The sequence below is a fragment of the Erinaceus europaeus genome, chromosome 21 (assembly GCF_950295315.1).
Source record: "Erinaceus europaeus chromosome 21, mEriEur2.1, whole genome shotgun sequence".
Classification (NCBI taxonomy): domain Eukaryota; kingdom Metazoa; phylum Chordata; class Mammalia; order Eulipotyphla; family Erinaceidae; genus Erinaceus; species Erinaceus europaeus.
In genome coordinates, this window is record NC_080182.1 from 28937623 (window position 1) to 28964339 (window position 26717).

Sequence of the window (26717 nt, forward strand, 5' to 3'; positions counted from 1 at the left end):
GATCATGAGACCCTGCCCGGAAGCTGCAGGGAGGCCTCATTGAGCCTGTGGCCACTGGCCTGGGGAGACACCCCCCCCTCCACAGCCTGATAGAGCAGTACCTTCCTGGGCCCACTGTGAGGACTGGCCCCAGGAGCACTGACCAGGGGGCAGTTGACCTGAACCCCTGCTGGAGGGCAGGCAGGGCACTGTGCTGGGTGCAGGAGGGTGCCCCCACCCACCCACTTCTCTAGGCTGTGTGGGGCATCTCTCAGCACACCAGCCAGCAGCAGCCCGAGCCTGTGGAGGGTGCTGGGTGCTGTCTTCACTTCCCTGGAGCTGCAGTTATTAGAATAAATAACTCCAGGCCTATGTCTAGGCAGGAAGGGGGTGGTCGGAGTAGAGTCAAGACATGCTCTGCAGACTGGGGATGCTGGTTCTGCAGACTGGGGGTGCTGGCTCTGCAGACTGGGGGTGCTGGTTCTGCAGGCTGGGGTTGCTGGTTCTGCTGACTGGGGGTGCTGGTTCTGCAGGCTTGGGGGGCTGCTTCTGCAGCTTCAGGGTTCTGGAAAAGCAGCTGCAGGAGAGGCAGCTCTTCAACACTAAAGGTAGGACTAACGTGAAATTCCCCCGAAGATGAGCCCAGGACCCCGAGGGGTCCCCACCAATGTGTCCTGGAGCCCCACTTCCCCAGAACCCTGCCCCACTAGGGAAAGAGAGAGAGACAGACTGGGAGTATGGATTGACCTGCCAATGCCCAGGTTCAGTGGGGAAGAATTACAGAAGCCAGACCTTTCACCTTCTGCATTCCACAATGACTTTGGGTCCATACTCCCAGAGGGATAAAGAACAGGAAAGCTGTCGGGGAGGGGATGGGATACGGAGTTCTGGTGGTGGGAATTGTGTGGAGTTGTACCCCTCTTATCCTAAGTTTTGTCAGTGTTATATATATATATATATATACCATTTCTCTTGGGGCTTGGTAGAGTGCACGTTGCCACATGCAAGGATCTGAGTTCAAGCCCCTGGTTCCTCCTTGCAGGGGGATGCCTCACTAGCAGTGAAGCAGGAATACAGCTCCCCCTCTCTCCCCATACCTCTTCTCAATGCCTCTGTCTCTAGAAATGAAAAAAGAATGGAAAAAAAAAAAAAAGAGGCTCACGGGAGTGATGGCTCTGTCATGCAGATACTGAGCCCCAGCGATAACTCAATATTGATCTCACAGAATTAGAGTAAAAGGCAACGGACTCTGCAGCTGGGGATCAGTCTGCAGAAGACAGGCAGGTGGTGGCCACCCTGTGGCCTAGGGCTGGCTTAAGGCCCCACCTGCAGGGGCAGCTTAGTGAGCGGGGAGCAGCGGTGCAGGTGTTTCTCCTTCTCTCTCCCCGTCTGCCTCTCACCTGCTATCAAACAACAAGGAAAAGATAATGGAAGGCCTCAGAAATCACTCTCACAGGAAAAGAGGGAGAAGAGACAGGAAGCTGGGGAGACCAACTGTGGGTGCGGCCTGGTGGAGTCAGGGCCAGTCGGGGACAGGCAGACAGCAGGAGACAGACAGTCCCACTCAGTGAGGCCAGGCCCCTGGAGGAGAGAGGGCATCTCTCCACACCCCAAGACAGGCCTAAGAGACTGCAGGGGGCGGGACGTGGGGGGCAGGCTCAGAGGAGGGGGTGCTGAGAGTTCAGAAGATGGGGAGCAAAGGGCTCGTGCAGGGCAGGGCACTGAGGGCTCCAGGGAGTGTCCTGGGATGCAGGATTGGGGGTGAGGCAGCTCTGAGTAAGTGATGATGTTGTAGCATTGTGGCCAGGTGAGAGGGAGGCCCAAGTCTGCTGGGCAACAAGGGGGGCAGGCAAGTGTGCGCTGGAGAAGGCAAGAGGTGGAGAAGGGCAGCACTGGCCAACTCCCCTCCACGTGGCCCAGCCCACCTAGACCCTAGTCGGCCCTCCCTGTTGGCAGTGACCAAGCCAGAGCCACCAACTGGAGTAACCATCAGCCCCATCCCAGCATCCTGACTCCCGGCCCCCCACGTAGCCCACCCATCAGACGCCATTCCGGCAAGCCCTAGCCCTTTCTCAGCCCCCACCCCACTCCCGACACAGCAGAAGCCTGGGGCTCAGCATCCTGCCCTGTGCCCGACCAGCCGTGCCACCTGGGTGATGAGAAATGTGAGCAGGCGGTGGCCACCTGTGCCCCTCCGGCGTCCCAGCCGCCACCCTCCAGGACAGCTGCGAGTTCCTCAGCTGGTTACTGGGCGGCTCCCTCTGCTTTAGATCATCAAAGAGAGATTTGCCCTCTGAGAGAAAGGAGGTCGCCCGCGGTGGCCAAACCAGTCCAGTGGCAGAGCCCAGAGGGACACAGGCGGTTTGGAAGGCCCTTCACTGTCCCCTCGCTCACCTCTCGCCTCTGACCAGCAGCTCTGCCCCAGACCAGTGGGCTCCTGTCACCCACGGCCTGGGGCCCGCCCCCCATCTTCCCGGAGCCCACCTCCCTGACCTGACAATCACCAGGGGCTGGGAGTCAGCTCAGTGGGTAACGGTTCACGTGCGGCCCAGCACCACAGACCTCCAGGCCTGCTTTGGTGTCTGTTCACCCCCCCACTGGTCCCCCCAAATACAGTAGACTGGGTCTGTCAGACGGCTCAGTGTACCCGGCGTGCGCCAGACCCAGGCTGCATTTTTTAAAGCAAGCTCAGCTGCATTTGCAGTTTAGAGAGCAACCCGGTAATGCTGAGGCTCAGCCTCCACTGAGGGAGGCGGGGAGACGGGACAGGGAACTTGCGGTTGGACAGGAGCCCTGGACTCAGCTCCCTGCAGGGTTTCAACATTGGGTCACATGAGGGGCAGAGAGAAGGAGGAGGGTGGAGGAGACAGTCTGGGCGGGGGCCGGGGGGGGGGCAGAGCTGGGAGGTGGGGGCTGCACCGCGGGGCCCTGCCAGGGCCTCCACACACCTGGTTTTTCCTTCAGTCAGGTGTTAGGTCAGAGGTGGCCTCCTCAAAGAGGCTCTTAAACCACGTCGTCCTCTGCTTCATCTCCCAAACCATGTCTGGGTCACCCCCCAAACCATGGCCCAGTGCTGGGAGTCACTGGGGCTGCACTGTCCTGGCCAGCTCTTTCCGAGGGAGAGAGGAAACACCCCACAGCACCCAGGCTTCCCGCAGAGTGGCGGGGGCTGGGCTCACACCTGGGTGGCCTGCTGTTTATTTACCTCAGTTTCTGTCAGTCAGGGCCTGACACACCCGACAGACAACCCCTGTGACCACAGGGGCCAGCGCCCCCAAACAGGGCTCTGGCTTACTTCACTGCTCTTCTCCAGGGCACTCAGAAATTTGTGTTACCCAGGAATTTGTGTCTTTAACCACCCACCGAGTATCTATCTTCAGAGCACCTGCGGTGTGAGAGGCACTCCTGATCTCCGTCGCTGGGGATGGACACCAGTGATGAGGCCAGGCAGGCCTCCTGGCTATGCCGGGCGGGATCTGCTGTGAATAAGTCAATGCCCTTTGGTTTGGGGGGGTGGGGGGAGGCACAGCTTTCAAAGAGGTGAAGTGGGCAGTTCAGTGGGAGGCAGAGGCCCAGGAGCCCAGGTTCTGGGACTGGGTCCTCGCAGCTCAGCAGGACAGTCCGGGACGTGGGTGGGGCTCAAAGGCAGGTGGGACGCAGGTGGGGCTCGAACGAGAGGCGCCACAGGCAGTGAGTTGGCTGCCATAGGGAGCAGGGGTGGAAGTCACCACACGTCCCTAAGTGCCCGCATGCCTGCCCACCCAGAGAGAGGAAGCCTGTGACCACAGGCCCCAGACAGACCCCAGGCTGGCAGCCATGGGTACTTCAGGCTTCAGCGACACAGAGGTTTTTAAAAAGGGGGAAACGAAAGTATTTTAAGTGGCTGCCAATGTCTCCCAATGCGATACTGTGGGACCATTTGGCATTGGAAGGAACTGGGGGCCTGGATGCAGAGGCAGGGGCCTGGAGCCAGCCTTCTCCAATGTTCCATTTTTTCAAATAAGGGAAAGTTGGAGGCTCTTTGTTGCTTCCCCAAGGTGCTGATGGTGAGCCCGAATCCCACAGGAGCTGCACCCTCCCGCTGCACCCTGCAGGCAGCCAGGAGAAGCCCCAGTGGCAGGCCCAGAAGCCCAGTGTGTCTGCACGTCCTGCCCCAGCTTCCTCCTTCCCTGACTGCAAAGGCCACAACATGCAGATGGAGGCAGATGTGACCCCAGGACACAAAGGCTGAAGCTCCTCCCGAGGGTCCTGCCTTCCCCAGAAGGGACTGGAAAGCTGGGGAGACCAGGGCGCCGGGGTCTCTCTCTCTCTCTCCCCACACCTACATGGCTTGTACCTTCTTCTCCTTTCTGTTCTTTCTTTGCTTGTCTTCTCCCTGAAACATGACTGGAGGATACATACAGACATACGGAGTCCTGGCCCCCCACCCACATGGGGAAAGAATGTATCTTGCTCAAGCAGACTGCCCCGTCACTGTCAAAGTCATGAGATGGACACCCCCGAGAGAAACTTCCTCAGAACCTGTGATCAGTCTCCATGAAGGGCCTCTCACGAACAGACCCAAAACCTAGAACTGAAAAAAATCCTCCCGCTTGCCCCGGGGTGCAGCCCTCACCTCTCTGCGACAGGTGAGAGCCTCCCTTGCATGCCCCCCGCCAAGCTGAGTAAAGCTTGCTTTGTCTTGTCTGTTCTGCCTCATTTTTCTGACTCTGATGGGCTCTCTCTGTGATTCCTCCTTGCAGGAGTCAGTCTAAGTGCCATGGGAGGGAGGGGGCTGGGGAGCCACCCCGGTGAGCTGCTCTCCTCATAAGCCTTGTTGAGGGACAGGACAGGGGCACAGCGGGACCCTGGAGAGCACAGACATTTCGCTCTCACTGAATCTGCAGACGTGGTATCTGGGTATGCGGACACAGCACCTATGGTGTGGGAGGAGCTTCAGTAAGGTAACTGCACCTGTGGTGTCAGCGGGCCAATGGGAAGCTGGCCCGGGTGTGACGTGAGGGGGTATAAAATAAGGGAGCAGGGCAGGGGAGACAACACAGCGGTTCTGCAAACACTCTCCTCCTGAGATTCTGAGGTCTCAGGTTCAATCCCCGGCGCCACCATAAGCCAGAGGTGAGCAAGACTCCGGTGGTAATAACAACAATAAAATAAAAATAAAAGAATGGAGCATATGCGCGGGGAAAGGCCTTTGGGGCTCGTCCCAGGGCCCGGGGACCCTGTCACCCAGCTTTATCTTTCTTCTTTTTAAAAAATATTTATTCCCTTTTGTTGCCCTTGTTGTTTGACTGTTGTAGTTATTTCTTTTTAAATTTTTTTTAAAGATTTATTTATTTATTCCCTTTTGTTGCCCTTGTTTTATTGTTGTTGTTCTTGATGTCGTCGTTGTTGGATAGGACAGAGAGAAATGGAGAGAGGAGGGGAAGACAGAGAGGGGGAGAGAAAGACAGACACCTGCAGATCTGCTTCACCGCTTGTGAAGTGACTCCCCTGCAGGCGGGGAGCCGGGGCTCGAACTGGGATTCTTCTGAAGCCAGTCCTTGTGCTCTGCGCCATGTGTGCTTAACCGGCTGCGCTACTGCCCAGCTCCCTATTGTTGTAGTTATTGATGTCGTCGTTGTTGGATAGGACAGAGAGAAATGGAGAGAGGAGGGGAAGACAGAGAGGGGGAGAGAAAGACAGACACCTGCAGACCTGCTTCACCACCCGTGAAGCGACTCCCCTGCAGGTGGGGAGCCGGGGACTCGAACCGGGATCCTTACGTTGGTCTTTGCGCTTTGCGCCACCTGCGCTTAACCCGCTGCACTACCGCCCGACTCCCCAGCTTTATCTTTCTAACGTCTCTTCTGCACGGATCCTGCTCCAAAACCCAAGAATCTGGAGACCACACACCTGGCCCGCATGTTCTCTGCAAATTCTTTTTGAGGGAAATCCGCGTCTGACCCTCGGAAGGGAGCTTCAATAAGGTAACCGCACCTGTGGTGCCAGCGGGCCAATGGGAAGCCGGCCCGGGTGTGACGGGGTGGGGGGCTGGGGTATAAAGGAAGGGAGCAGGGTGGGGAGACAGCACAGCGGTTCTGCAAACAGACTCCTGCCTGAGGCTCTGAGGTCTCAGGTTCAATCCCCGGCGCCACCATAAGCCGAAAGTGACACCGGACCCCCGAGGCGGGGCCCCTCATTCGGACCCAGAAACCGATGACCCCTCGCCGGGACCCAGAAGCCTGGGACCCCTCACCCAGAAATGGGGAGCCCCTCGCCCGAACTCAGAAACCGGGGCCCGGCCTACGGCCATACCACCCTGAACGCGCTGATCTCATCTAGAAACCGGGGCCCCGAGGGCGGGGCAGCCCCAGCCGAAACTGCACCCCGGCCCCAGGCCGGAGCCTCCGCCTGACACCCAGGGCGCCCCGGGTCCGACCCCGAGACCCAGCCCCACAGCCCCCGGCGCGGTGAGGGCGGGAGAAGGTGCACCCAGTCCCCCCGCCGCCGCCGCCGCGCCCTCGAGCATGGCTCGCTCCTTCCCACCAGACCCCAGAGACCAGCCCGCAGGACCCCGCCACAACCTCTCCGGCGCTGCTCACTCACCGCAGCTCCACTTCCGGCAACCCGGACGCATTCGCGGCGCGCCCTGATGACGCCACTAGGCCCCGCCCCCATGGGGGAGGTGCGGTGCGCGTGCGTACGAGGAACACCGCGGCAAGAGAAAAAGGAGACCCTAGCACCGAGCTGGAGCTCGAGCTTGGTGGGCGGGCCCCTCCATCAGGAGCTGAGTCAATGTCTACACTGCCTGATGGGCAGACTTTTTTTCCTGTCTCTCCCATTCCTTCTCCCCTCTCGTGTCTCTCACACACTCTCTTTTTTATAGTTCTGACATTATATTGATCATGCCATGAAATCATAGGGGATGGGTTCCAGCAGCTCTGGTTCCTTTCCATTGGTTCTCACAAAGTGTGCTTCTCTGGGTGGAGCAGGCTGGCGCTTCAGTTGAACCCAAGTCCCCTTCTCTTTGGCTTCCTTTTTTCCTGATCATTTTCCTTCACGCGTTTCAAGATGCCGTCTCTGCTCTTAGAGTGCTTAATATGCTCAATACGAACATAAATTCTCTTGGCAAGAGTCTTGTTCTTTACTTGTTTGTTTACAAAAATACTAACAGCTTGCTGGGTAACATTGTAGACTCTTCCAGTTTTGACATGGTAACATTTGTGGGGCATTTCTTTTTGAACAGTGCCCATTCCCCTTAAGTTTACAATATCACCTTTCTTATAGCTCTGCATATATCTGGCCAAACGAACAACTCCATGTTTTCTACAAAGCCTAGAGAACATAGAGTGGGTTCTTCTCCAGTTTCCCTTTGTGTTAGTCATTTTGGTGATTTACTGGAAAATGGCCGTTTTTTTTTTGTTTTGTTTGTTTGTTTGTTTGTTTTACCAGAGCACGGCTCAGTTCTGGCTGATGTTGGTGCGGGGGATTGAACTTGGGATTTTGGAGCCTCAGTCATGAGAGTCTCTTTGCAGAACCATTATGTTATCTACCCTCTACCCTCCCCCCACCCAACCCCAAAATGTGAAAGAATAGCAGCTAGGGGAAGTTAAGTGGCTTGCAAAAGAATCCTTGGGCCAGGATTCTGCGTGAGTTTATCAACAAGAGGACAAACCCAGACATGATGAAGACTTGCTTTCTTTGATGGACTCCTAAAGGGTTCAGGATGGGCAGAGGAGTGGTCTCTGATCAAGAGATCCACATACTTCTCCAGGCATGGTCAATAAGTCTTTCTTCTTTAAGAAGGAATGAGCAAGCCAGAAAGATCACAGTGAGGAAAAGGGAGAGGACAGAGTGGCTTGGCTGATAATGGTGGATCTGTGTCCTCAAAGGACTAAAACTGCCTTATGTGGGACCTAGAATTAGCTGGATGATCTAGAGTGGCAGAATTCTGATGACAACTGCCTGAAGCTGAGAGGAGGCCTAGTCTCAGAGGGGCTTGTTGACTCTCTGGGTGGTACAAACTTTCTCTATGTTGATTGAGGTGGGGATGCTTTCACTGGTCAGAGCTCACCACATGCTACAGTGTACATGGTGCTTTTTTACTGCATGCATCAGACCAGTGAACTTGACTGGCTTCACTCCAGGAAGGATGCCACCTCCCACACTGACACCCACTGACACTGACACCCACTGACTCCATAGAAGGGGCTGAGTGGGAGCCACTTCTGCACCAGTGGGTTTACCCTGCTGACTCTGAGGTCCTCAGGGTGCCCACCTGCCAAAAAACTCCCTGGTCACAAGGACCTTGACCCTCGGGGAACAGATGGTCCTCCGGCTGGGCTTGGACAGCACAGCAGCAGAATACCCAGACCCTCACCCACCTTTTAGTCAAGTACAATGGAGAATGGCTTTTTTTTTTTAATTATTGAAATAACACTGGTTTGTAACATTTGACAGATTTCTGGTGGACAGGACCCTATGCCAACAGCTGCGTACCTGATACAGGGCCCTGCTTGACCCTGAGCTTTAGACTTCTGAGCAAAGACTCACAGAGAATGGACAGAGGAGTGATTCTCATAGGCCAGTGGCCATGTCCTAGAAAGAACACTCCCCCATTCTGACATGACATTTCTCTGACTGACTTGGCACAAGTCTTCTCAGGGTGAGGTCCCACAAAACATCACTGGATTCCAGAAGACACCCTAGGGACCATCAGCTGGTTTCTGTCATTTGTACCCTGAAACAGCTCTACAGGCTGGAAATCAGATTAGTCTCGTTCTCCCTTGTCCCCAGATGGACTGGCCTGAGAGCTGTTCTGAAAATATGTGTCCACATTTTCCTGAGGCTCAGGCTAAGAGACTTAGAAAAATAGAAAGAAACAAGTCAAAAATCATTCTGGGTAAAATAGTTTCCCAGGCCATGAACATGGCCTCCTTGTTAGCAGGGAGTTGTGTGTGGGGGGTGGGGGGATGGGAGGGTGCTCAGAGCAGAAGGTCTGCCCCTGGAGGCATAGTCAGAAATGGGGGTACCCCAGTGATCAGATGCCAGGCCAGCATTTCAGACCAGCCTGTCTCACCACCTGTCTCAGCCTTGCCATTCAGTTGAGGGCATGCCTTTGTCATAGTGGATGCCACGGGTCAACTTCCTGGGCTTTGAAAACCCAAGACATTTCAGAATGACAGATGTTGGCAAATCCAGTCTTTTAAAAAAAAATCACTTGTTTATTAACATGAGACAGAGAAACACAGAGAAAGACAATGGCCAAAGCATGGCTCCGGCATATGTAGTGCTGGGGACCTATGCCTGCAAGTCCTGCACTCTGACATCACACCCCTCTCCTGGCTGCTGGTGGGTTTGATCTTCACAGCACTGTTCTTCACAGCACTTGGGACAGTCCCTGGATGGTTCCCGCCCAGTGTGGGGCCTGAAATCTGCCTCCCAAAGGTCCAGCCTCAAAAGACAGATTAGTGATGGGCATGGGCATCACATCCACCGAGAAAAGGACCAGTTCACTGAGTGACCGAGGGCAGACCTGTGTGCTTTCTGCAAGAACACTGAATGGATGTGCCCAGAGTCTGAAGTTCTGCAGCAGTTTCTCTGGGCTGGGACAGCTTCACGGGCTTCCAAAGAGGCAAGTGACACTGTAGTCGAGCTCTCTGTTCTGCGGTGAGGCTTTGCAAGGGTTTTCTGTGAGTCAAAAGCTAAAGGTGCTTTATTCTCTCTTTCAGTAGATTTGGCGGATGAGAACACCCATGAAGAATGCTCTTCTGAGATGTTTTTCTCGAGTCTATTAGTATCGTGCCCCCACTGTCCACTACTTCTCCCCCTTCCTTCTCACGGCTCAGTTCCTCCCTCTGTTCCCTCCCCCCGGCCCCATGTTCCCTCCTCTGTCTCTTTCTGCTCCCACCTGTACCACTTCTGTCTATCTGCTTCTCTCCCTTCTTCTCTTCTTTCCTTGGTGGTCCTACCTGCCTCCTCATCTTAGTTCACCCCCTGACCACCCACTCTCCAGGGATCTCTTATTTCTATCCTGGTTGGTTCTTCCTTTCTCTCACCATATACTCTTCACCTCTCTCTCCCAGATGTCCCTCCCCACAGCAGCAGTGAGCAGTGAGCAGGGACAGAGATGGACCCTTCCTCACCCAGAGGCTGGACACAACTTCTCCATGGTGGCGGGATTCTGGTCTTAAAGAGTCTCACCCAGTGCACACCGTGGCCAGCCTCAACAGAGCTTACAAAGAAACTGAAATAGTGGGTGAGCTCAGCAAATTGGCCTTTGGGAGAATCGACTGTAGGCTCATTAGGGTTCAGCCCATCAGAAGACACCAGGAGGAGCGCCGGCATCTTCAAGGCCCATCCAGGTCAGGTCTCCACGGCCACCTCCCCTGAGAAGGTGCTGGCTTTTGCCTTCATGTTGGAAACCTGGTTTCAGTGGGTCCTGTGAGTCCTGAGCCAGCGGGCTGGGGCTGGGCCTTCTCCACTCACAGTCTCACTGTCCACTGCCGCCACAGCACTAGAGAGTAGCTCAGCCATCCAGATGGGAATGGGATGGAAGAACTTTCCAGAAGGGATCTTGGAGCAGGTCCTTGGCCTTTCTGGGCTTCCCTGTGTCCATCTGTAAAAACTAAGACCTCTCCCTCTCCAGCTTGTTGCAAAGGGTCAAGTAGGCGTCAGTAGGGAGCCTGAGGAGTGACCTGTGGGAAATGTTCTGCCATAGTGAACCCTAACACTGTACTTGGTGACACACAGACGTGCCAGTCACACCTTGACACTGAGTGACCTTCCTCCAGGCAGACTCAGTGCCAGCACTAGGACCTCTGTCAGAGCTTCCAGCCACTTCTCATGAGTTGTGTGAAGTTCATCACACACTTATTCATTATGATTCTGTGTCCGTGTGTGTGTGTGTGTGGAGGTGGCCTGGGGACTCCTCAGGACCCTGAGAGGCCTGCAGCAGCCATGCACTCCAGGTTTTCTGAGAAACAGTTTCTAACCTGCCAACAGACCAGCTGAAGCTTCTCCAACCAGCACCACGTCTCCTCAGCAGCCCCAGCTTCAGAGTGGGAGGCATGGTGAGGAGGACAGGGCGACACTTGTCACACAGAGCCTGCCTGTCCCTGAAGAGATTCCCCCAGGGGATGAGGATGTCTGCTTCACACCTGTCACATTCGACAATGACGGTCAGCACACTGTCTCAGTCTCACAGCTTTTCCAAAGGGTGGAAATAAATAAGTCAGACTCATCACTGTCTAGCTCCTGTACTCACAGTTTGGGGGAGCAGAAGCCCCCTGTCTGAGCAGGAGCGCCACATGGCTCCCTGCACCGGCCGTCGCACTCACGGCCTCCACGTCAGCTTGGCATCAATTCTGATAACGCAGACTGCAGCCAGTAGGCAAAGCATCTGTCTTCAGGCCTGGACAAGTTTTCACTCAAGAAGTGTGACTTTGAAGGGACATGGAGACCTTGAACACACTGGGAGACTCACTGAGGAAAATGTACCGGGTGGCTTCAGTGGGCCACCTGCTGTCCCCTCCTGCCAGACACCCCTCCACCAGCTGCTCTTGAGGGACGTGTGTGTATGGGGGGGGGAAATGAGGGGAGAGGGAAAGAGAGAGACAGGACAAGTACTTGCTTTTTGGAAGAAACGTGTTAGAAAGAGCAAGTTACTGTGGGTTTGCATTCTGATTCCATCACGTAGGCCACGTGACTTCTCTCTCCTTATTCTGCCTTATTTTACTCCTGCAGAGATGTCACCCTTCTGCTGTGGGGTGTCATGGGGTCCCAGTGACACACACCTGGTGCAGCATTCAGAAACATGACTCTTTCCCTGTCTCCCCCGGTAGTGCAGGTGCGGGTGTGGACATCCCTTTTCTCGGTTATCCTCATCATATTTATATGTTTTGAAGAGCCAAGGAGTTTGGGGTGGATGGTGCTAAGTACACAGGTTGGAAGCTTCTGACCTCTCTGGCTCAAGCCCCCAGGGATCTGAGGCAGCACTCTGGGCAGCTCTGGTGTGTGTGTGTATGGGGTGGGGGGCTATGAGAGATTCTGAGACTGTCTTTGAGGGGGGCATCGCTCCAGGGGCCCCAGGGTGAGAGCAGCATTAGACTGCTCTGTGAGGCCACCAAACGGTCACACGGCTCCCCTCTGGGAGGCTCGCGAGGGCCCAAGTGTCCCCTGAGCAATCAGAGCATGGAGGACAATAGCTCGAGTCAGAGGCGCTGGATCCCTGAGCTGCAGGAGAGCTCTGACAGACTCATTGCTCCTGGGAGGACCTTCCACTGCCTCTGCCAGGGGGCCCCTCCCTAGGCTGTCTCTCCAAAGCCCCCAGACTCTCTCTGTCTGTCTGCCTGCATCAGCCTTATGCCTGGCCCCAGGGGCTCCCCGTTCCTCTGCTCCTACCCGTCCTGGGTCAGTGTGTCCCTACACTCCTGACCGTCCCCGGGAGCTCCCCATCCCTCCTCTCCTGCCCATCCGGGGCCTTTGTCCTGCCATCTTGCCCATCCCCGGGTCAGTGTGTCCCACCTGGCCGCCCTAGGAAGGCAGGTGCAGGATCTTGCGAAAGGTCTTCCTAAAGTTGTCGTTGCATAGCGGGTAGATGAGGGGGTTGAGCGTGGAGTTAAGGTAGCCCAGCCAGATGGTGACCATGTGCACCTGCTCGCTGCAGCAGCGCTGGCAGAAGGCAATGACCATGAAGAAGACGAAGTAGGGGATCCAGCAGAGGATGAAGGCAGCCATGATGCAGCCCAGCTGCCGGGCGGCCTTGCGCTGTCGTCTCAGCTGCAGCCCCGACAGGTACTGGCGCGAGTGGGAGCGCAGCCGCTTCCAGGCGGCCTTCACGTGGTCCAGGCTGATGCTCGAGCGGCTGCGGACCTGGGGTTGCCCGGGACCCAGTTCACCCAAGGTGTCCGAGTCTGTCCTGGACCAGGACCGGCTGCCCCCCAGCGTGGTGGCCTCCGAAGAGTTGCTGACCCTGCGCGTGTCTGGGTCGGGCCCGTCATCCAGCTGCGGGGGGGACACCACACCCAGTGGGAGGCAGAGGTGCTGCCCCCCCGGCCCGTCATCCTCCCAGTGGCTCAGGGCGTCCGGCGGCGGCCCAATCCCCGGGTCCTGGGATGGCAACTGCAGGTCGGGGTCCCCGCCACTGCCCACATCTTGGGACTTTCTCTTGAGCACCTGCCAGGGTGATCCCCGGCAGGGCCTCCCGGGGGCCTCGGAGGGCAGCCGGAGCTCAGGGCAGAAAGGCAGGGAGCCGCCGACCAGCTCGCGGTGCTGGACGTGCCGGCGCACAGCGCGGTAGATGCGGGCATAGAGCCAGAGCATGAGCAGCGTGGGCACGTAGAAGTTGACCATGGCCGTCATCACCTTGAACCAGGTGACGTCATAGAAGTCCGTCTCGCACCTGTCCTCGCGGTGCCCGGCGCCCTGTGCCCCGAAGCGCTTCCAGCCCAGGATTGGGATGATCCAGAGGAAGGCCAGCACCCAGGCGCCCAGGATGGTGACCGAGGCCTGCGCCTTGGTGCGGTGACGCAGGTAACCCAGTGGCTCCCGCACCGAGCGGTAGCGGTCCACACAGAGGATGAAGACGCTGAAAATGGATGCGGTGCTGGCCACATAGTCCATGGACAGCCAGAAGAGGCAGAGCGGCCGACCCAGTGACCAGCGGCACATCAACAGGTACAGAATGTTCATAGGCATCACCACAGCACCTACTAGCAGGTCTGCGGCCGACAGGCTCACGATGTAGAGGTTGCCTACTGTGTGCAGCTTGCGGTCCACACGCACGGCCACCAGCACCAGCACATTGAGGCCCACGGTGGCCAGCGACACTGTGCTCAGCACCACCGCCAACGGCATCAGCTGCGGGTTAGCCAGCACCGTCTTGTTGCCCACACACATACCATCATCAGAGAAGCAGGTGGCATTGGGAGGGGTCATGGGTGCGAGGGGGCGGCCTCCGGTGGTGGCAGCTAAGTTCCTGGGAGGAGAGACACGGGTCAGAGACAGAGCCAGAGCTTGGCAGGCAGAGGTCCCAGGCTCAGCACCTGGAAGCACCTGCCGATAGCCAGGGCTCTGGTTCCAAATAAAAACAAAACAAGGGGCCATGTGGTGGTGCATCTGGTTTGAGCTACAGGTTACCATGCTCAGGGACTTGGGTTCAAACCCCCAGTCCCCACCTGCAGGGTGAGAGCTTCACAAGAGGTGAGGCAGGTGCCTCTCTTGCTCCCTATCTCCCTTGCCCTCTTTTCTCTTGTTTTGTTTTCTCTATCCAAAACAAAACAAAACAAACAAAAAATAAACAGTCTTAGATCTCAGCAGAACCACTCAGCACCAATGAAGACAATGAGATACCACTTCACCCCTGTGAGAATGTCACACATCAGGATGGATAACAACAACAAATGCTGGAGAGGTTGTGGGGACAAAGGAACCTTCCTGCACTGCCAGTGGGAATGTCAATGGTCCAACCCCTATGGAGAGCAGTCTGGAGAACTCTCAGAAGGCTAGAAATGGACCTACCTTGTGACCCTGCAATTCCTCTCCTGGGGATAGATCCTAAGGAACCCAACACACCCATCCAAAAAGATCTGTGTACACCTATAGCAGCACAATCTGTAATAGCCAAAACCAGGACGCAACCCAGGTGTCCAACAACAGATGAGTGGCTGAGCAAGTTGTAGTCTAGATAAACAATGGAATACTACTCACTATTAAAAATGGTGAATTCATCTTCTTCACCTCATCTTGGATGGAGCCTAAAGAAATCATGTGCAGTGAGAGAAGCCAGAAAGAGAAGGATGAAGATGGGATGATCTCATTCATGGACAGAAGTGGAGAAATAAGAACAGAAGGGACACCACAAAGTAGAACATGGGCTGGAGTTGGTGTGTTGCACCAAAGTAAAAGACTCTGGGGTGGGGTGGGGGGAGTGTTCAGGTCCTGGTGCATGATGGCAGAGGAGGATCTAGGCTGGGAGAGAGAGAGAGAGAGAGAGAGAGAAAGAGAGAGAGAGAGAGGGAGGGAGAGAGAGAGAGAGAATCACTTAGCATCATTCCAGTGCTCAAAGATGGGGCACCAGAGTCCAGCCTGTTTCTCCTCCCCTCCTCATTCTCTCCTTTCTCTCTTCCTGCAGGTGGGGAGTAGGGGCTCAAACTTGGGTTCTTGCACATGGTAATGTGTACGCTCAGCTGGGTGTGCTGTTGCCTGCCCCCCCACCCCACCCCCTTGGCTTTTTAAAAAATATTTATTTATTCATTCATTCCCTTTTGTTGTCTTTGTTGTTTTATTGTTGTAGTTATTATTGTTGTTGTGATTAATGCCATTGTTGTTGATAGGACAGAGAGAAATAGAGAGAGGAGGGGAAGATAGAGAGGAAGAAAGAAAGACAGACACCTGTAGACCTGCTTCACTGTCTGTGAAGCGACTCCCCTGCAGGTGGGGAGCTGGGGACTCAAACCGGGATCCTTACAGCAGTAGTTGAGCTTTACACCACGTGTGCTTAACCAGCTGACTCCCTCCTGTGGCTTTTTAAAGGTGAAAACCAAGGCCCCAAGGCTTCACTCCTGGCTCTAAGGAGCTCAGGCCCCTGTCTGAGACCTCAGCTGGCCCTGCCCCCACTCCTGGCTCGTGTGTGTGTGTGTGTGTGTGTGTGTGTGTGTGTGTGTGTGTGTGTGTGTGTGTGTGCACACGTGTATGGTGTGCTCCCTCTAGTCTCACTGCCCTGGTGATTCCGCGGTGTCTCCAGCTCCCTGCTGTGGCACCACCTTTCTCCAGGGCCAGTCCCCCCAGCCTGCCTGCTCCTTGTAAATCTCAGTGCAGCGCCTTCTGTTCCACCTGCAGCCCACCAAAGGCACTTCTGGAACTGCTCTCAGCCACTTCAGGAAGGAGGGGAGAGGGCAGAAGAGGGGCGGCAGGGAGGCGGGAGGGGGGATGGTTGGTTGGCATTGCTGGGTTGGGAGGGGATGAGAAGCAGTCCTCTAACACACTCCAGCTGACATTCTCGGGACCCCACCCCAGCAGGGTCTCCTGTCTCTCTTTCCTCTCTCATCTCTTTGTCTCTGCCTCATAACTCAGAGGGGAGTCAGTCACACACATCCTACTCCACCCCCCAAATAACCCTCATTCCTCCGTGTCCGGGATCAACCCCCAATCACATCTGACAGAAAATGGTGTTTTCATCAGAAAACCCATGTTTTCCCTTTTGGTGAAGAGAGAAGTGTGGCTGACTGAGTGGAGGTCAAGGCTGGAAAGCAGCCTTGTCAGATGCTCTGCTATTCATGCTGACAGGAATCAAAACATCAGGTGTCAGTGGGAGGAGACACACAGGCAGATGTGTGACCCAGCAAGAGGCTGGAGTGTCCTCTGACAACCTGGCGGCAGGGAGCAGGGTGCTGCCAGGAGAGTGAGCCCCACCCCAGAGGTTCCAGGACTGGGGGAAATACAGGCTCTACAGTGGAAGCGGGAGGTTCCTGCTGTCTTAGGGTTTAAGAAAACAGTAGCTAGTTATTGCTATAATCACATTGTTTGGCAATTGGGTTAACTTTGAAAAATCCCTGTTAGGATTTGCTGTGTCATACACACCATCACCATATTTTATGTCCTTCGACATTATTTGTATATAGTTATACCACCAGTTGCTTTTGTTCTCCCTGGAACAAGCTTTTAAGAGAGTTAACATATTAAAGACTCAGCTTATGTATTAAAAAGACTCAGTCTGTGCTTTAAAAAGTTTGAGACATTCAATCAATTTTACCCTTGTCATATTACTTAAATAGTGATTTATATGACTACAAATTAATAGGAGTGTACATAAACACCATTCCCACCACCAAAAGACTGTGTCCCATCCCACCCCCCGCCCTCCCCCGCCCCATGAAGCTGAACATCCACCCTCACCCCTAAAAATCTCTTATTTTTTCATCCTAAAATCCCTATTCTCATCTGCTCTGTCGCTACTTTCTGGCTCCTGTTTATTAATCATTTTGTTTTGTTTTATATCTCATCGCCTTTTAGGCACCAAGGTGCAGATGCTACTATGATTTCCTCCTGACTTCCCTGGGCAGATGACCTCACCAATGAGTCCTGGAACCCCACATTCCCAGAGCCCTGCCTCACTAGGGAAAGATAGAAACAGCTGGGGGTATGGCCAGTGGAGAAGCAATTACAGAAGCCAGATCTCTCATCTTCTGCACCCCATAAAGAATTTTGGTCCATACTTCCAGAGGAGGATAAATATTAGGGGAGGATGACTAGAGGGCTCTGAACTCCATTTCAATCAGGTCCCAGAGAGAGGAGAGGAGAAAAGGAAGGACACTTGGAAGTAGTAACAGGTGTAGCTGTAACTTAAAATGGAAGAGAAATCAGGGCCATAAAAAAAGGCAAAAATATAGAGAGATAGACTGATAGTTCTAGAAATAATAGTCAACCCATATCTGTGACCTTGGGAGAACTGCTGCATTTTCCAATGTAGGGAATAGGCACACAGAACTCTGGTGGTGGGAATGGTGTGGAATCGCACCCCTGTTACACTATTGTTATGCTATTTTGTAAACCAATGTTAAATCATTAATAAAAAATGTGGGTTAAAAATGCTTGCAGACTGTAGAAATGACAATTCATCAAACAAAAAAAAATGATAAAAGTAAAAGACTACGGCTGTGTCAGATGGGGTGATTGTGTGTGGGAAGCCCACCGTGGAGCCTCAGCTCGGAGCTGCTTTCTGTGGAGACACTGGGGAGAGGGGTCCTTCAGCTCACGGAGCTGTTCTGCAGCCAGAGAGCTCACCCTCCCCTCAGAAGTCACCAGACTCTGGCTCCTGGGAGGGCCAGCTCATGGGCCAGGCCCCTCAATACTGTATTGGGGACTCAGGATCACACTTAAAAAAAAAAATCCTTATATATTGTTGGATAAAAATAGAAATCTAGAGAAGGGGGAGATAGAGATAGAGATAGAGATAGAGATAGATAGAGAGAGAGATACCTTCAGCCCTGCTTTGCTATTTGCAAATTTCTCCCCCCAGCAGGTGGGGACAAGGGGTTCTTGGGCATTGTAACATGTGTGCTCAATCAGGTGTGCCACCACCTGGCCCAGGCTTTCACCTTTGACCTTGGGGTACAGGCCTCAGCTGTGGGAGCTGTGCTGTGCACTATGGAGTGTCTGGCAGGGACCCTGGGCCCCACTCTCAGGATGCCAGCTGCACACCCCCACCACAACAAAAACTATCTCAAAATTGCCCTAGGTGTCCTGGGAGGGGAAGAGATGGCCCTGGTTGAGGACCCCTGACTGTGTACCCCAAGTCACCCCATGCCTGCACCCATGCTGGCCAGAGGGATCTTTTCTTTTCCTTTTTTAAAAATATTTATTTATTTATGCCCTTTTGGTGCCCTTGTCATTTTATTGCTGTAGTTATTATTGATGTCGTCATTGTTGGACAGGACAGAGAGAAATGGAGAGAGGAGGGGAAGACAGAGGACAGAGAGAGGGAGAGAAAGACAGACACCTGCAGACCTGCTTCACTACCTGTGAAGCGACTCCCCTGCAGGTGGGGAGCCAGGGGCTCGAACCCAGATCCTTGTGCCGGTCCTTGTGCTTTGCGCCACCTGGGCTTAACCCGCTGCATTACTGCCCAACTCCCTTCTTTTCCTTCCTTTTTCCCCTCCCTCACTCCTTTATTTTTTTCCATCCTTCCTTCCTTCCTTCCTTCCTTCCTTCCTTCCTTCCTTCCTTCCTTCCTTTCGTCTCCAGGGTTTTTGTTGGGGCTCAGTACTTGCACTACAAATCCATTGCTCCTAGCAGCCATTGTTTCCATTTTATTGTATAGGACAGAGAGAAATTGAGAGAGGAGGGAGAGAACAGAGAGGGAGAGAGACAAAGACACCTGCAGACTTGCTTCACCGATTGTGAAGTGTCTTCCCTGCAGGTGGCGAACTGGGGCTCGAACTCGGGTCCTTGTGCTTAGTACTATGTGTGCTTAACTGGGTGTGCCACCACCTGGTCCCCCTTAAAAAAACACTTTCAGGATCATTAGTCACCATGGAAATTCGAATCAGTAGCACAAGGAAGGGCCACTCCTCTCCCTCAGAGGGGACCTCCCTACTGCAGGGGATCACGGGAAGGGGAGGAGATCAGAGCTGGAGCCCTTGGCCACTTCTGGCGGGAACACTATAGCTATAGCTGTACGAGCCATCTGTGTGCCCCCGCCCACGGCTGCTTACCTAGGCTCATACCCGAGACCGGAACACACGCCTGCACTGAGCTCTCTTGATGAATGCTCACAGCACAACTTAGGCTCACTCAGAAGGCCAAACCTCCCGAACCCTCACAGGGGTGGGTATACAGGGTGCTGGCAGCAGGGGTGGGGGGAGTGGGGTCAGCACAGACACCAAGAGGGGCAGAGTGTCCCCTGGAGAGGCTGCCAGAACTTCCCAACCCGAGGGAAGGCAGATGTGCTGTGATTCCACTGTAGGAGACGTCCAGAGCTGGGCAGCCTGGGGAGACAGCTCAGCACTGGAGCACAGGACTTGCACGTTCAATGCCCAGAGGCTTCTGGCACTGCTACAAGCAAGAGCCAAGTAATATGCTGGTCTCTCTGTCTCTGTCCTCTCTTTTCCTCTCCTCTCCTCTCCTCTCCTCTCCTCTCCTCTCCTCTCCTCTCCTCTCCTCTCCTCTCCTCTCCTCTTCTTTCTCTCTCAAATCAAATGGAAAAACATGCCCAGGATACAGGCAAAGCCATCAAAGCAGGCAGTGACACACCTGGTTAACTGCACACATTGCAGTACACAATGATACAAGTTCAAGCCCCTGGTCCCCACCTGCAGGGGGAAAGCTTCACGAGTGGTGAAGCAGGGCTGCAGGTGTCTCTCTGTCTCTCTCCCTCTCTAACTCCCCCTCCCTTCGCAATTTCTCTCTGTCTCTATCCAATAATAACTAACTAACTAACTAAATAACTAAATAAATAAATAAATAGATAGTGGATTACTGGTGGTGTGGAAGTTGGTGGTGGGTACAGACAGGGGCATGGGGTCACGATGAAATAATTCTAAAACTGAGATTCTGATGATCGTACAATGCTGCACATTTCCCAACAATAGCTGAGTTACATGACTCAGTTAGAATGTGGGGATTTTGTGGTAGCTAAACTTCACCTCCATGAAGCTGTTTTGGGAAAAACCTGGTGGCTCAAGAAAGAGGTTGCCTGGTTTCCAGAGTCCTGTTTTTAAACAATATCCATGGGCATCAGGATTGCTCTCCAAAAAACACTCGTATGTACTAGGTTTTTTAAAATGATAATAATAAGTGGTAATAAATAAATAAATGACCATGAGAATTAGGGTGCAAGTTTGAGTGTTCTGGGTGCCAGAGCCAAGAGGGAACCAGGTTAGTGACAAGGTTCTAGTAGTGATGCTGAGAGGACATCACACTGGTGGCTGAGCAGAAGGACAGCCTTAGGGGCGCCAGGGGTTAGATCCAGCGACATCTCATGGCTTCTGGTAAATGGTGCACATGACACACAAGCTTGCGGTGACTCAGCCCCATCAGCCCTCTCCTCCAGTGTCCCCCAGATGCTCTCTTGCCTCTCGTTTCTCAACTCGGCTGACGTCTGGGTTACTCTCAAGTCTGGGCTCTTATAAACTGTGCTGCTGTGAATATAGGTGCACACGGGTCTTTTCTGATAGGTGTTCGCATTTCCCCTGGGTAAATCCCTAGGAGAGTGGTTTCTAGAGTTCTGATAACTCTCCAGGCTGCTCCCCACAGGGACTGGGCCAACTTACATCCCCACCAGCACTCCAATAGTTGGTGTTTCTGTCTTTCCCCATGTGTGGCATTCTCACAGGGGTGAAGTGGTATCTCATTGCTGTTTTGTTTGCATTTCCCTGATCAGGAAACACCTGACTTCTAAGATAGCTGGGAGCTTTAGTAGAATGAGCCCCACTCTCTCTCTCTCTCTCTCTCTGGCATTATGGCAAGGCAGAGATAAGTGGCAGAAGGCATTCTACACAGATTTTACAGAATGACAGAGACAAACATCCCTGCTCCCATTACACAAGGACACGGAGGACAGAGCACCAGGCCCAGTGCACACGAATCATTTCAGGACACGGTGAATAATGCTTTCTCTCTGTTCCAAATCCCTGGGGATTAAGCCTTGAGCAAGACACTTTCAAAATTATCCAGGCTGTTCCCTTCTTGAGAAAAAAATGTTTATGATGCACAGGGAACTCTGAACAGCCTGCAGAAGATAAAGGGGAGGGCAGATGTGTGTGTGTGTGTGTGTGGGGGGAACTAGCTCCCAGGTCACTAGAAACTTGCTTTCCTTCCTGTGTCCTGCAGTCCTGGGACCCAGGCAGCGCTGTGCATGCCCCCTGCCCCCGAGCTCTGAGCCTATCTGCTGCCGAGGCCACCAGCTGGGTCTGAGCCAGGCTTGTCTCTGAGCAGGGGTGTGTGTGCAGAGAGGAACAGAGAGCACGGGTCCATCAGTTGTTTGTTCCAGTCTGATATTTAGCCATCCACCCATCCTTTCATCCATCTATCCATCCATCCATCCATCCATTCATCCATGCATCCATCCATCCATCCTTCCTTCCTTCCTTCCATTTCTCCTTTCTCCCTTCCATAAACCTACCCATTCATCACCCACACATCCATCTTTCCATTCTTTCACTCTTTCTTCCATCCATCTGCTCTCTCATTCCTTCCCACTCCTTTTTAAAAGTATATTTTAAGATCATATTTATTTGTTATTCGATAGAGGCAGAGAGAAATTGAGAAGGGAGAGGGAGATAGAGAGGGGAGACATGGTAAACACTCGTAGCCCTGCTACATCACTCCTGAAGCTTTCCCCTGCAGGTGAGGACCAGGGGCTTGAACCCAGATCCTTAGCACGATAATGTGTGCGCTCAACCAAGTGTGCCACATCTGCTATCCCCCCAGAACTTTTTTTTTTTTTATAATTTATTTTATGTTTGAGAGAGAGAAGAACACAAGGAGAAATACTAGAGCACTGCTCAGCTCTGGCTTATGGTGGTGTGGGGACTGAACCTGGGACTTTGGAGCCTCAGGCATGAAGTCTGTTTGCATAACCATTATGCTATCTCCCCTGCCCTCCCGGGGAACTTTTTAAACATACAGAGACTTCTGATTCCAGAAAAATGGAAGAAAGGTCTCTCTCCCTTATGATTCTGCTTAAGTATAATGAATCCCCCACAGATTTAATACTTAGCTGAAACACAGATGATCCCAGAATGTGGAGTGACAAAGGCATGCCAGCCAGGAGCCCAGGACCCAAGGGTAGCATGGCACTGAGATGCCTGGACCTCACTCAGCCATAGACACCTGAGACTGGGAGGTGCAGAAGCTGGCAATTCAGAAATGGCAGTGTGTGTGCGGTGGTGGTGGTGGCGGTGGTGGTGGTGGTGGTGGTAGCACACCTGATTGAGCACACATGTTATAGTGCACAAGGACCCAGGTTCAAGTCCCCAGTCCCCACCTGCAGGGGGGAATCTTCACAAGTGGTAAAGCAGAGCTACAGGTCTTTTTTTTTTCTTCTTTCTTTCTTTCTCTCTCCCCTCCTCTCAATTTCTGGCTGTCTCTATCCAATAAATAAGTATAAATAATAATAAAAAAAGTTTATAAAAAGTTAAAGAAACGGCAGGGGGACACATGGAAAAGCCTTCTGTGGTCAAGCAAACAGGCAGGACAGGCACCTTCCAGACCAGCTCGGTCGTTTCCATTCTAGGAAAACAGAAAGCGTTTAGACAGTGGCTCTGCTGTGGTCACACCTCAGAAAACCCTGGAGCCCTGATCCTGATTAAGCAGAGGGCAGGAGGGAAGCCAATGTCTCTCTGCTTGTCAGGCCCAAGGTGACCCTCTCTTTGCTGTGACAATGGCCCTCAAGGCTGGGACTCCCACCCTGTCAGCAGAAGCAAGTCCTGCACTCTGACTCCCTTGCGGTCTGTGGAGACCCGTGGGGAGCAGTGAGAAGACAGGTCTGCTCTCCTGCACTGCTCAGACCCTTGGGGACCCAGTATGGGGGCACAGAACCTCCCCCCCCCCCGCCCAGCAGTGATGAAGGCCCCCTCCGCTTCACACAGAGCATCTAGACTTCTGGTCCTGTTCGGAAATGGTGAAGGGGTGCCCCCTACCTCAAGTTCTCTGCTGTAGGAGTCACATAAGGCCAGATAAAAAGGAAGACTTGGCTATGATGCAGAAGTATACAAGGCCTATACTTATGTATCTGAAAATGAGAAAGTATCATAGGGGATTAAAAAAAAAAGCTCAGCAGATAATCTCTGGCACTAAGACAGGTGTTAGAGAGATATACCCCATATGTTAATGTATCCCTTATAAAAAGGGGCCAGTGTGTAGATGGGAACATGCTTGAAACAAAGTCTCCACAAAGCAACAGAAGCTGAAAAGGAGAATCAAACAGAAACTTTACCACTTGGACATCTAATCCAGGGCTGGAGAGGTAGCATACTGGTTATGCAAAAGACCTTTCACGCCTGGGACTCCTAAGTCCCTGGTTCAGTATCCAGCACTACCATATGTTAGAGCTGAACAGGGCTCTGGAGGGGAAAAAAAAAGCCTCTGTTTCTATGGATGCAAGCAAGCAAGCAAGCAAGCAAGCAAGCAAACAACAAAAAATATATATCTTCCTTTTTGGTGGTGGGTGTGGTGAGGAACTTGATGCAGTAATCTTACAATTTTGTAACATGCTATTAATAACAACCAAAAGATGAAGAAGGGGCGGAGTGGTGGCTCACCTGGTTGAGTGCACATGTTTTTCCCTTCATGGAAAAATGAATGAACTAACTCAATAGGAGAATGGCAGGAATGAAGCAATGAATCAGTGAAATGGGAAACAGAGCAATAGACAACATCCAGCCCGAATGTCAGAGAAAACAAGCTGAGAATGCACAAAAGCAGGGGCCACCTGGTCACGCACACACATTATAACACGCAAGGCTGCAGGCTCAAGCTCCTGGTTTTCACCCGCGGGGGGAAGCTTCACTAGTGGTGAAGCAGGGCTGTAGGTGTCTCTGTCTCTTTCACGCTTTATCTCCCCCACCCCTCTAAGTTTTTCTGTCTTTATTTAATAAATAACTTAAAAAATATTTATTACCTTTTGTTGCTTGTTTCCCTTGTTGTTGTTGATGTCATTGTTGTTGGATAGGACAGAGAGAAATGGAGAGAGGAGGGGAAGAAAGAGGGGGAGAGAAAGACAGACACCTGCAGACCTGCTTCACCGCCTGTGAAGCGACTCCCTTGCAGGTGGGGAGCCGGGGGCTCGAACTGGGATCCTTATGCCAGTCCTTGCGCTTTGCACCACCTGAGCTTAACCCATGGTGCTACTGCCCGATTCCCATAATTTTTTTTTTTTTTCAAAAGGTTAACAACACAGCAGGAGCGGAATAGTTAACACTTGTGTGACCACAGTTGTGGAGTTAATGAGAAAGAGGGCAGGGGTGAGCAAACATTTCCTAAATTTAGCAGGAGTGGGACCAGGTGGTGGTGCACCTGGTTGAGGGCACATGTTACAGTGCGCAAGAACCCAGGTTCAAGCCCCGTCCCGACCTGCAGGGGGCAAGCTTTGTGAGTGGTGAAGCAAGGCTTCAGATATCTCTGTTTCTCTTCTTCTCTATCTCCCCCCTTCCCTCTCGATTTCTGGCCGTCTCTATCCAATAGATAAATAAAGATAATAAAAAAAACTTAACCAAATTTAGCAGGAGCCATCAGCCTATAGAACCAAAAATATGACTGAGCAGAAAAGATCAACCTTCCCTAAACCCACACCCAAATCCATCTGAACTTCTGAAAACTCAAGAAGAACATCTTTGCCACCATAAGAGTGACATTGGGTTTCTTATCAGAAGCCATTGGATAAGAGGAAGTGACACATTATTTTTCAGATGCTGAATACAAGGAACTGCCAACTCCAGATAGTTTCAGCGAGAATATGCTTCCGGGAGCTCCATCTTGTCTTCAGCGAAGAACCTGGACTGATGTGCTGAAAACAAGGAGCTCAGGAAAGAAAGAGTGTGTCTACATAAGTAGATAGACGGTGTTTGTGGATTAGAGAACCCCCCATAGGAGACATGCCAATTCTCCCCAAAAGGACTTCCAGATTTGATGCTATCTCTGTCCAGACCTCAGAAAGATGTCATCCAGATATGGGCGAGACTATTCTAGAACTGATAGGGAGAATGGGAGAGACAGCTCACCGGCAGGCTGTGTGTCTTGTCATGAGGATAGCCAGCTCTGAGCCCAGATGCCACATGGGAGGGGCCATGTCACCAGAAGAAGCTCTGCAGCTGTAGTGACTTTCCTTCCTTCCTTCCTTTTTTTTGCCTCCAGGTTTATCACTGGGGCTCAGTGCTGGCACTATGAACCCACTGCCCCCGGCGGCCAGTTTTTTTTCCATTTTATTGGATAAGACAGAGAGAAATTGAGAGAGGAGGGGAGACAGAGAGGGAGAGAGAAAGAGAGACACTTGCAGACCTGCTTCACCACTTATGAAGCATCCCCGCTGCAGGTTGGGAGCCGAGGGCTTGAACTCGGATCTTTGTACAGGTCCTGAACTTAACCAAGTGCACCACTGCCTGGCCCCCATGACTTTCCTTCTGTTGGCCTCTCTAGCTGAATTAAAAACAAACAAACAAATAAAAATCCCCAAAATAATAAAACAGCAGCTTGAAGCAGTGAAGGTGTGTGCACAAGGTCCAGGCTCCAAATGAACAAATATAGAACGGCCAAGCAAGAGGAATATAAATCATCCACAGAAAGCTCTAATGGGGAAAACCAGCCTCCCGGGTTCTCTTCTGAGTGGCTGTCTCTCGCCTTGAACATATCCCAGTTCTCGGCGACCTGAACTAACTCGCCAGCGATGGACGGAGCCTTGGCGTGGTAGCAGGTGTTATTCCAGGACGAGCTGCTGGAGGCTGAGCAGGAGGGAGAGCCCCGCCGCCTCTGCTGTGCACTACAGAAACCAGGGCTGTGTCCCAGTTCTTCTGGAACTTTCTGTCCTGCTGGCTAATTGGTCCCCACAGTAGTCATCTCCCTAGTGACCGGACAGCAAACCCTGCTTGCTGGCTGGCGGCTTCTCTCAGCACACGAAGGGACAGATGGCTCCAGCCCTTCCCAGATGGAAATCTCCAGCAGGAGGGGGTGTCCCCAAAGGATGGTGCCCCAGCCCATCATCCTTTGCACTCAGATGTGGCGGGAGGTCCCTCAGGGGCCCCACCAAAATCCTAGCTGCTCACAAGGGTGCCAACCCCAGTGAGTGGTGCTTGTAAAGAGAAACATCCAGCCCCGAGGTTTTTTTTTTAAATTGCCACCAGGGTCATCACTGGGGCACAATGCGGTACTACAAATCCATTGCTCCTGGTGGCCACTTTTTTTTCCTTTCCATTTTATTTGACAGGACAGTGAGAAATTGAAAGGGGAGGGAAAGATAGAGAGGGAGAGAGACAGAGAGACACCTGTAGACCTGCTTCACCACTTGTAAAGCTTTCCCCCCTGCAGGTGGGGAGCAGGGGCTTGAACACTGGTCCTTGAGAATGGTGCTATGTGCACTTAACTGAGTGTGCCAGTGACCAGGCCCTCCTACCCATCTCTTAATGAGGTGCCCTGGTCCTGCTTAGTGGCTTCAGCTGCTCCCACTCAGTGAAGATTAAGCTCTTTCTAAGATCACAAATCCCACCCCCTACTCACTGCTCCAAACCCCAAGGTGGGTCTGTGCTACAGGCAGGGTGTGTAGGGGG

The 26717-nt window shown here is 53.0% G+C and overlaps 2 protein-coding genes and 1 long non-coding RNA gene across 5 annotated transcripts in view; 1 reads left to right on the forward strand and 2 right to left on the reverse strand.

Moving 5' to 3' along the window:
- ATG7 (autophagy related 7) overlaps window positions 1–6678 on the reverse strand; it is a 133796-nt gene extending 127118 nt beyond the window's left edge. For both annotated transcript variants that reach the window (XM_060180707.1, XM_016185563.2), the window contains exon 1: window positions 6565–6678. The gene's annotated coding sequence lies outside the window, so the exon portion shown is untranslated. The remainder of the gene's footprint in view (window positions 1–6564) is intronic.
- LOC132535300 (uncharacterized) lies at window positions 4800–10173 on the forward strand. The gene is made up of 3 exons (XR_009547090.1): window positions 4800–5094; window positions 6508–6721; window positions 10044–10173. It is a non-coding gene; the product is annotated as an uncharacterized LOC132535300 (long non-coding RNA).
- The window catches only part of HRH1 (histamine receptor H1), a 55795-nt gene continuing 38051 nt past the window's right edge, over window positions 8974–26717 (reverse strand). Inside the window, exon 3 of one of the 2 annotated variants that reach the window (XM_060180715.1) lies at window positions 8974–14928. In XM_060180715.1, coding sequence (XP_060036698.1) covers window positions 12493–14100 — 1608 coding nt within the window. In that variant the 5' untranslated portion in view covers window positions 14101–14928 and the 3' untranslated portion in view covers window positions 8974–12492. The remainder of the gene's footprint in view (window positions 14929–26717) is intronic. The other variant, XM_060180716.1, reaches the window with a different exon arrangement.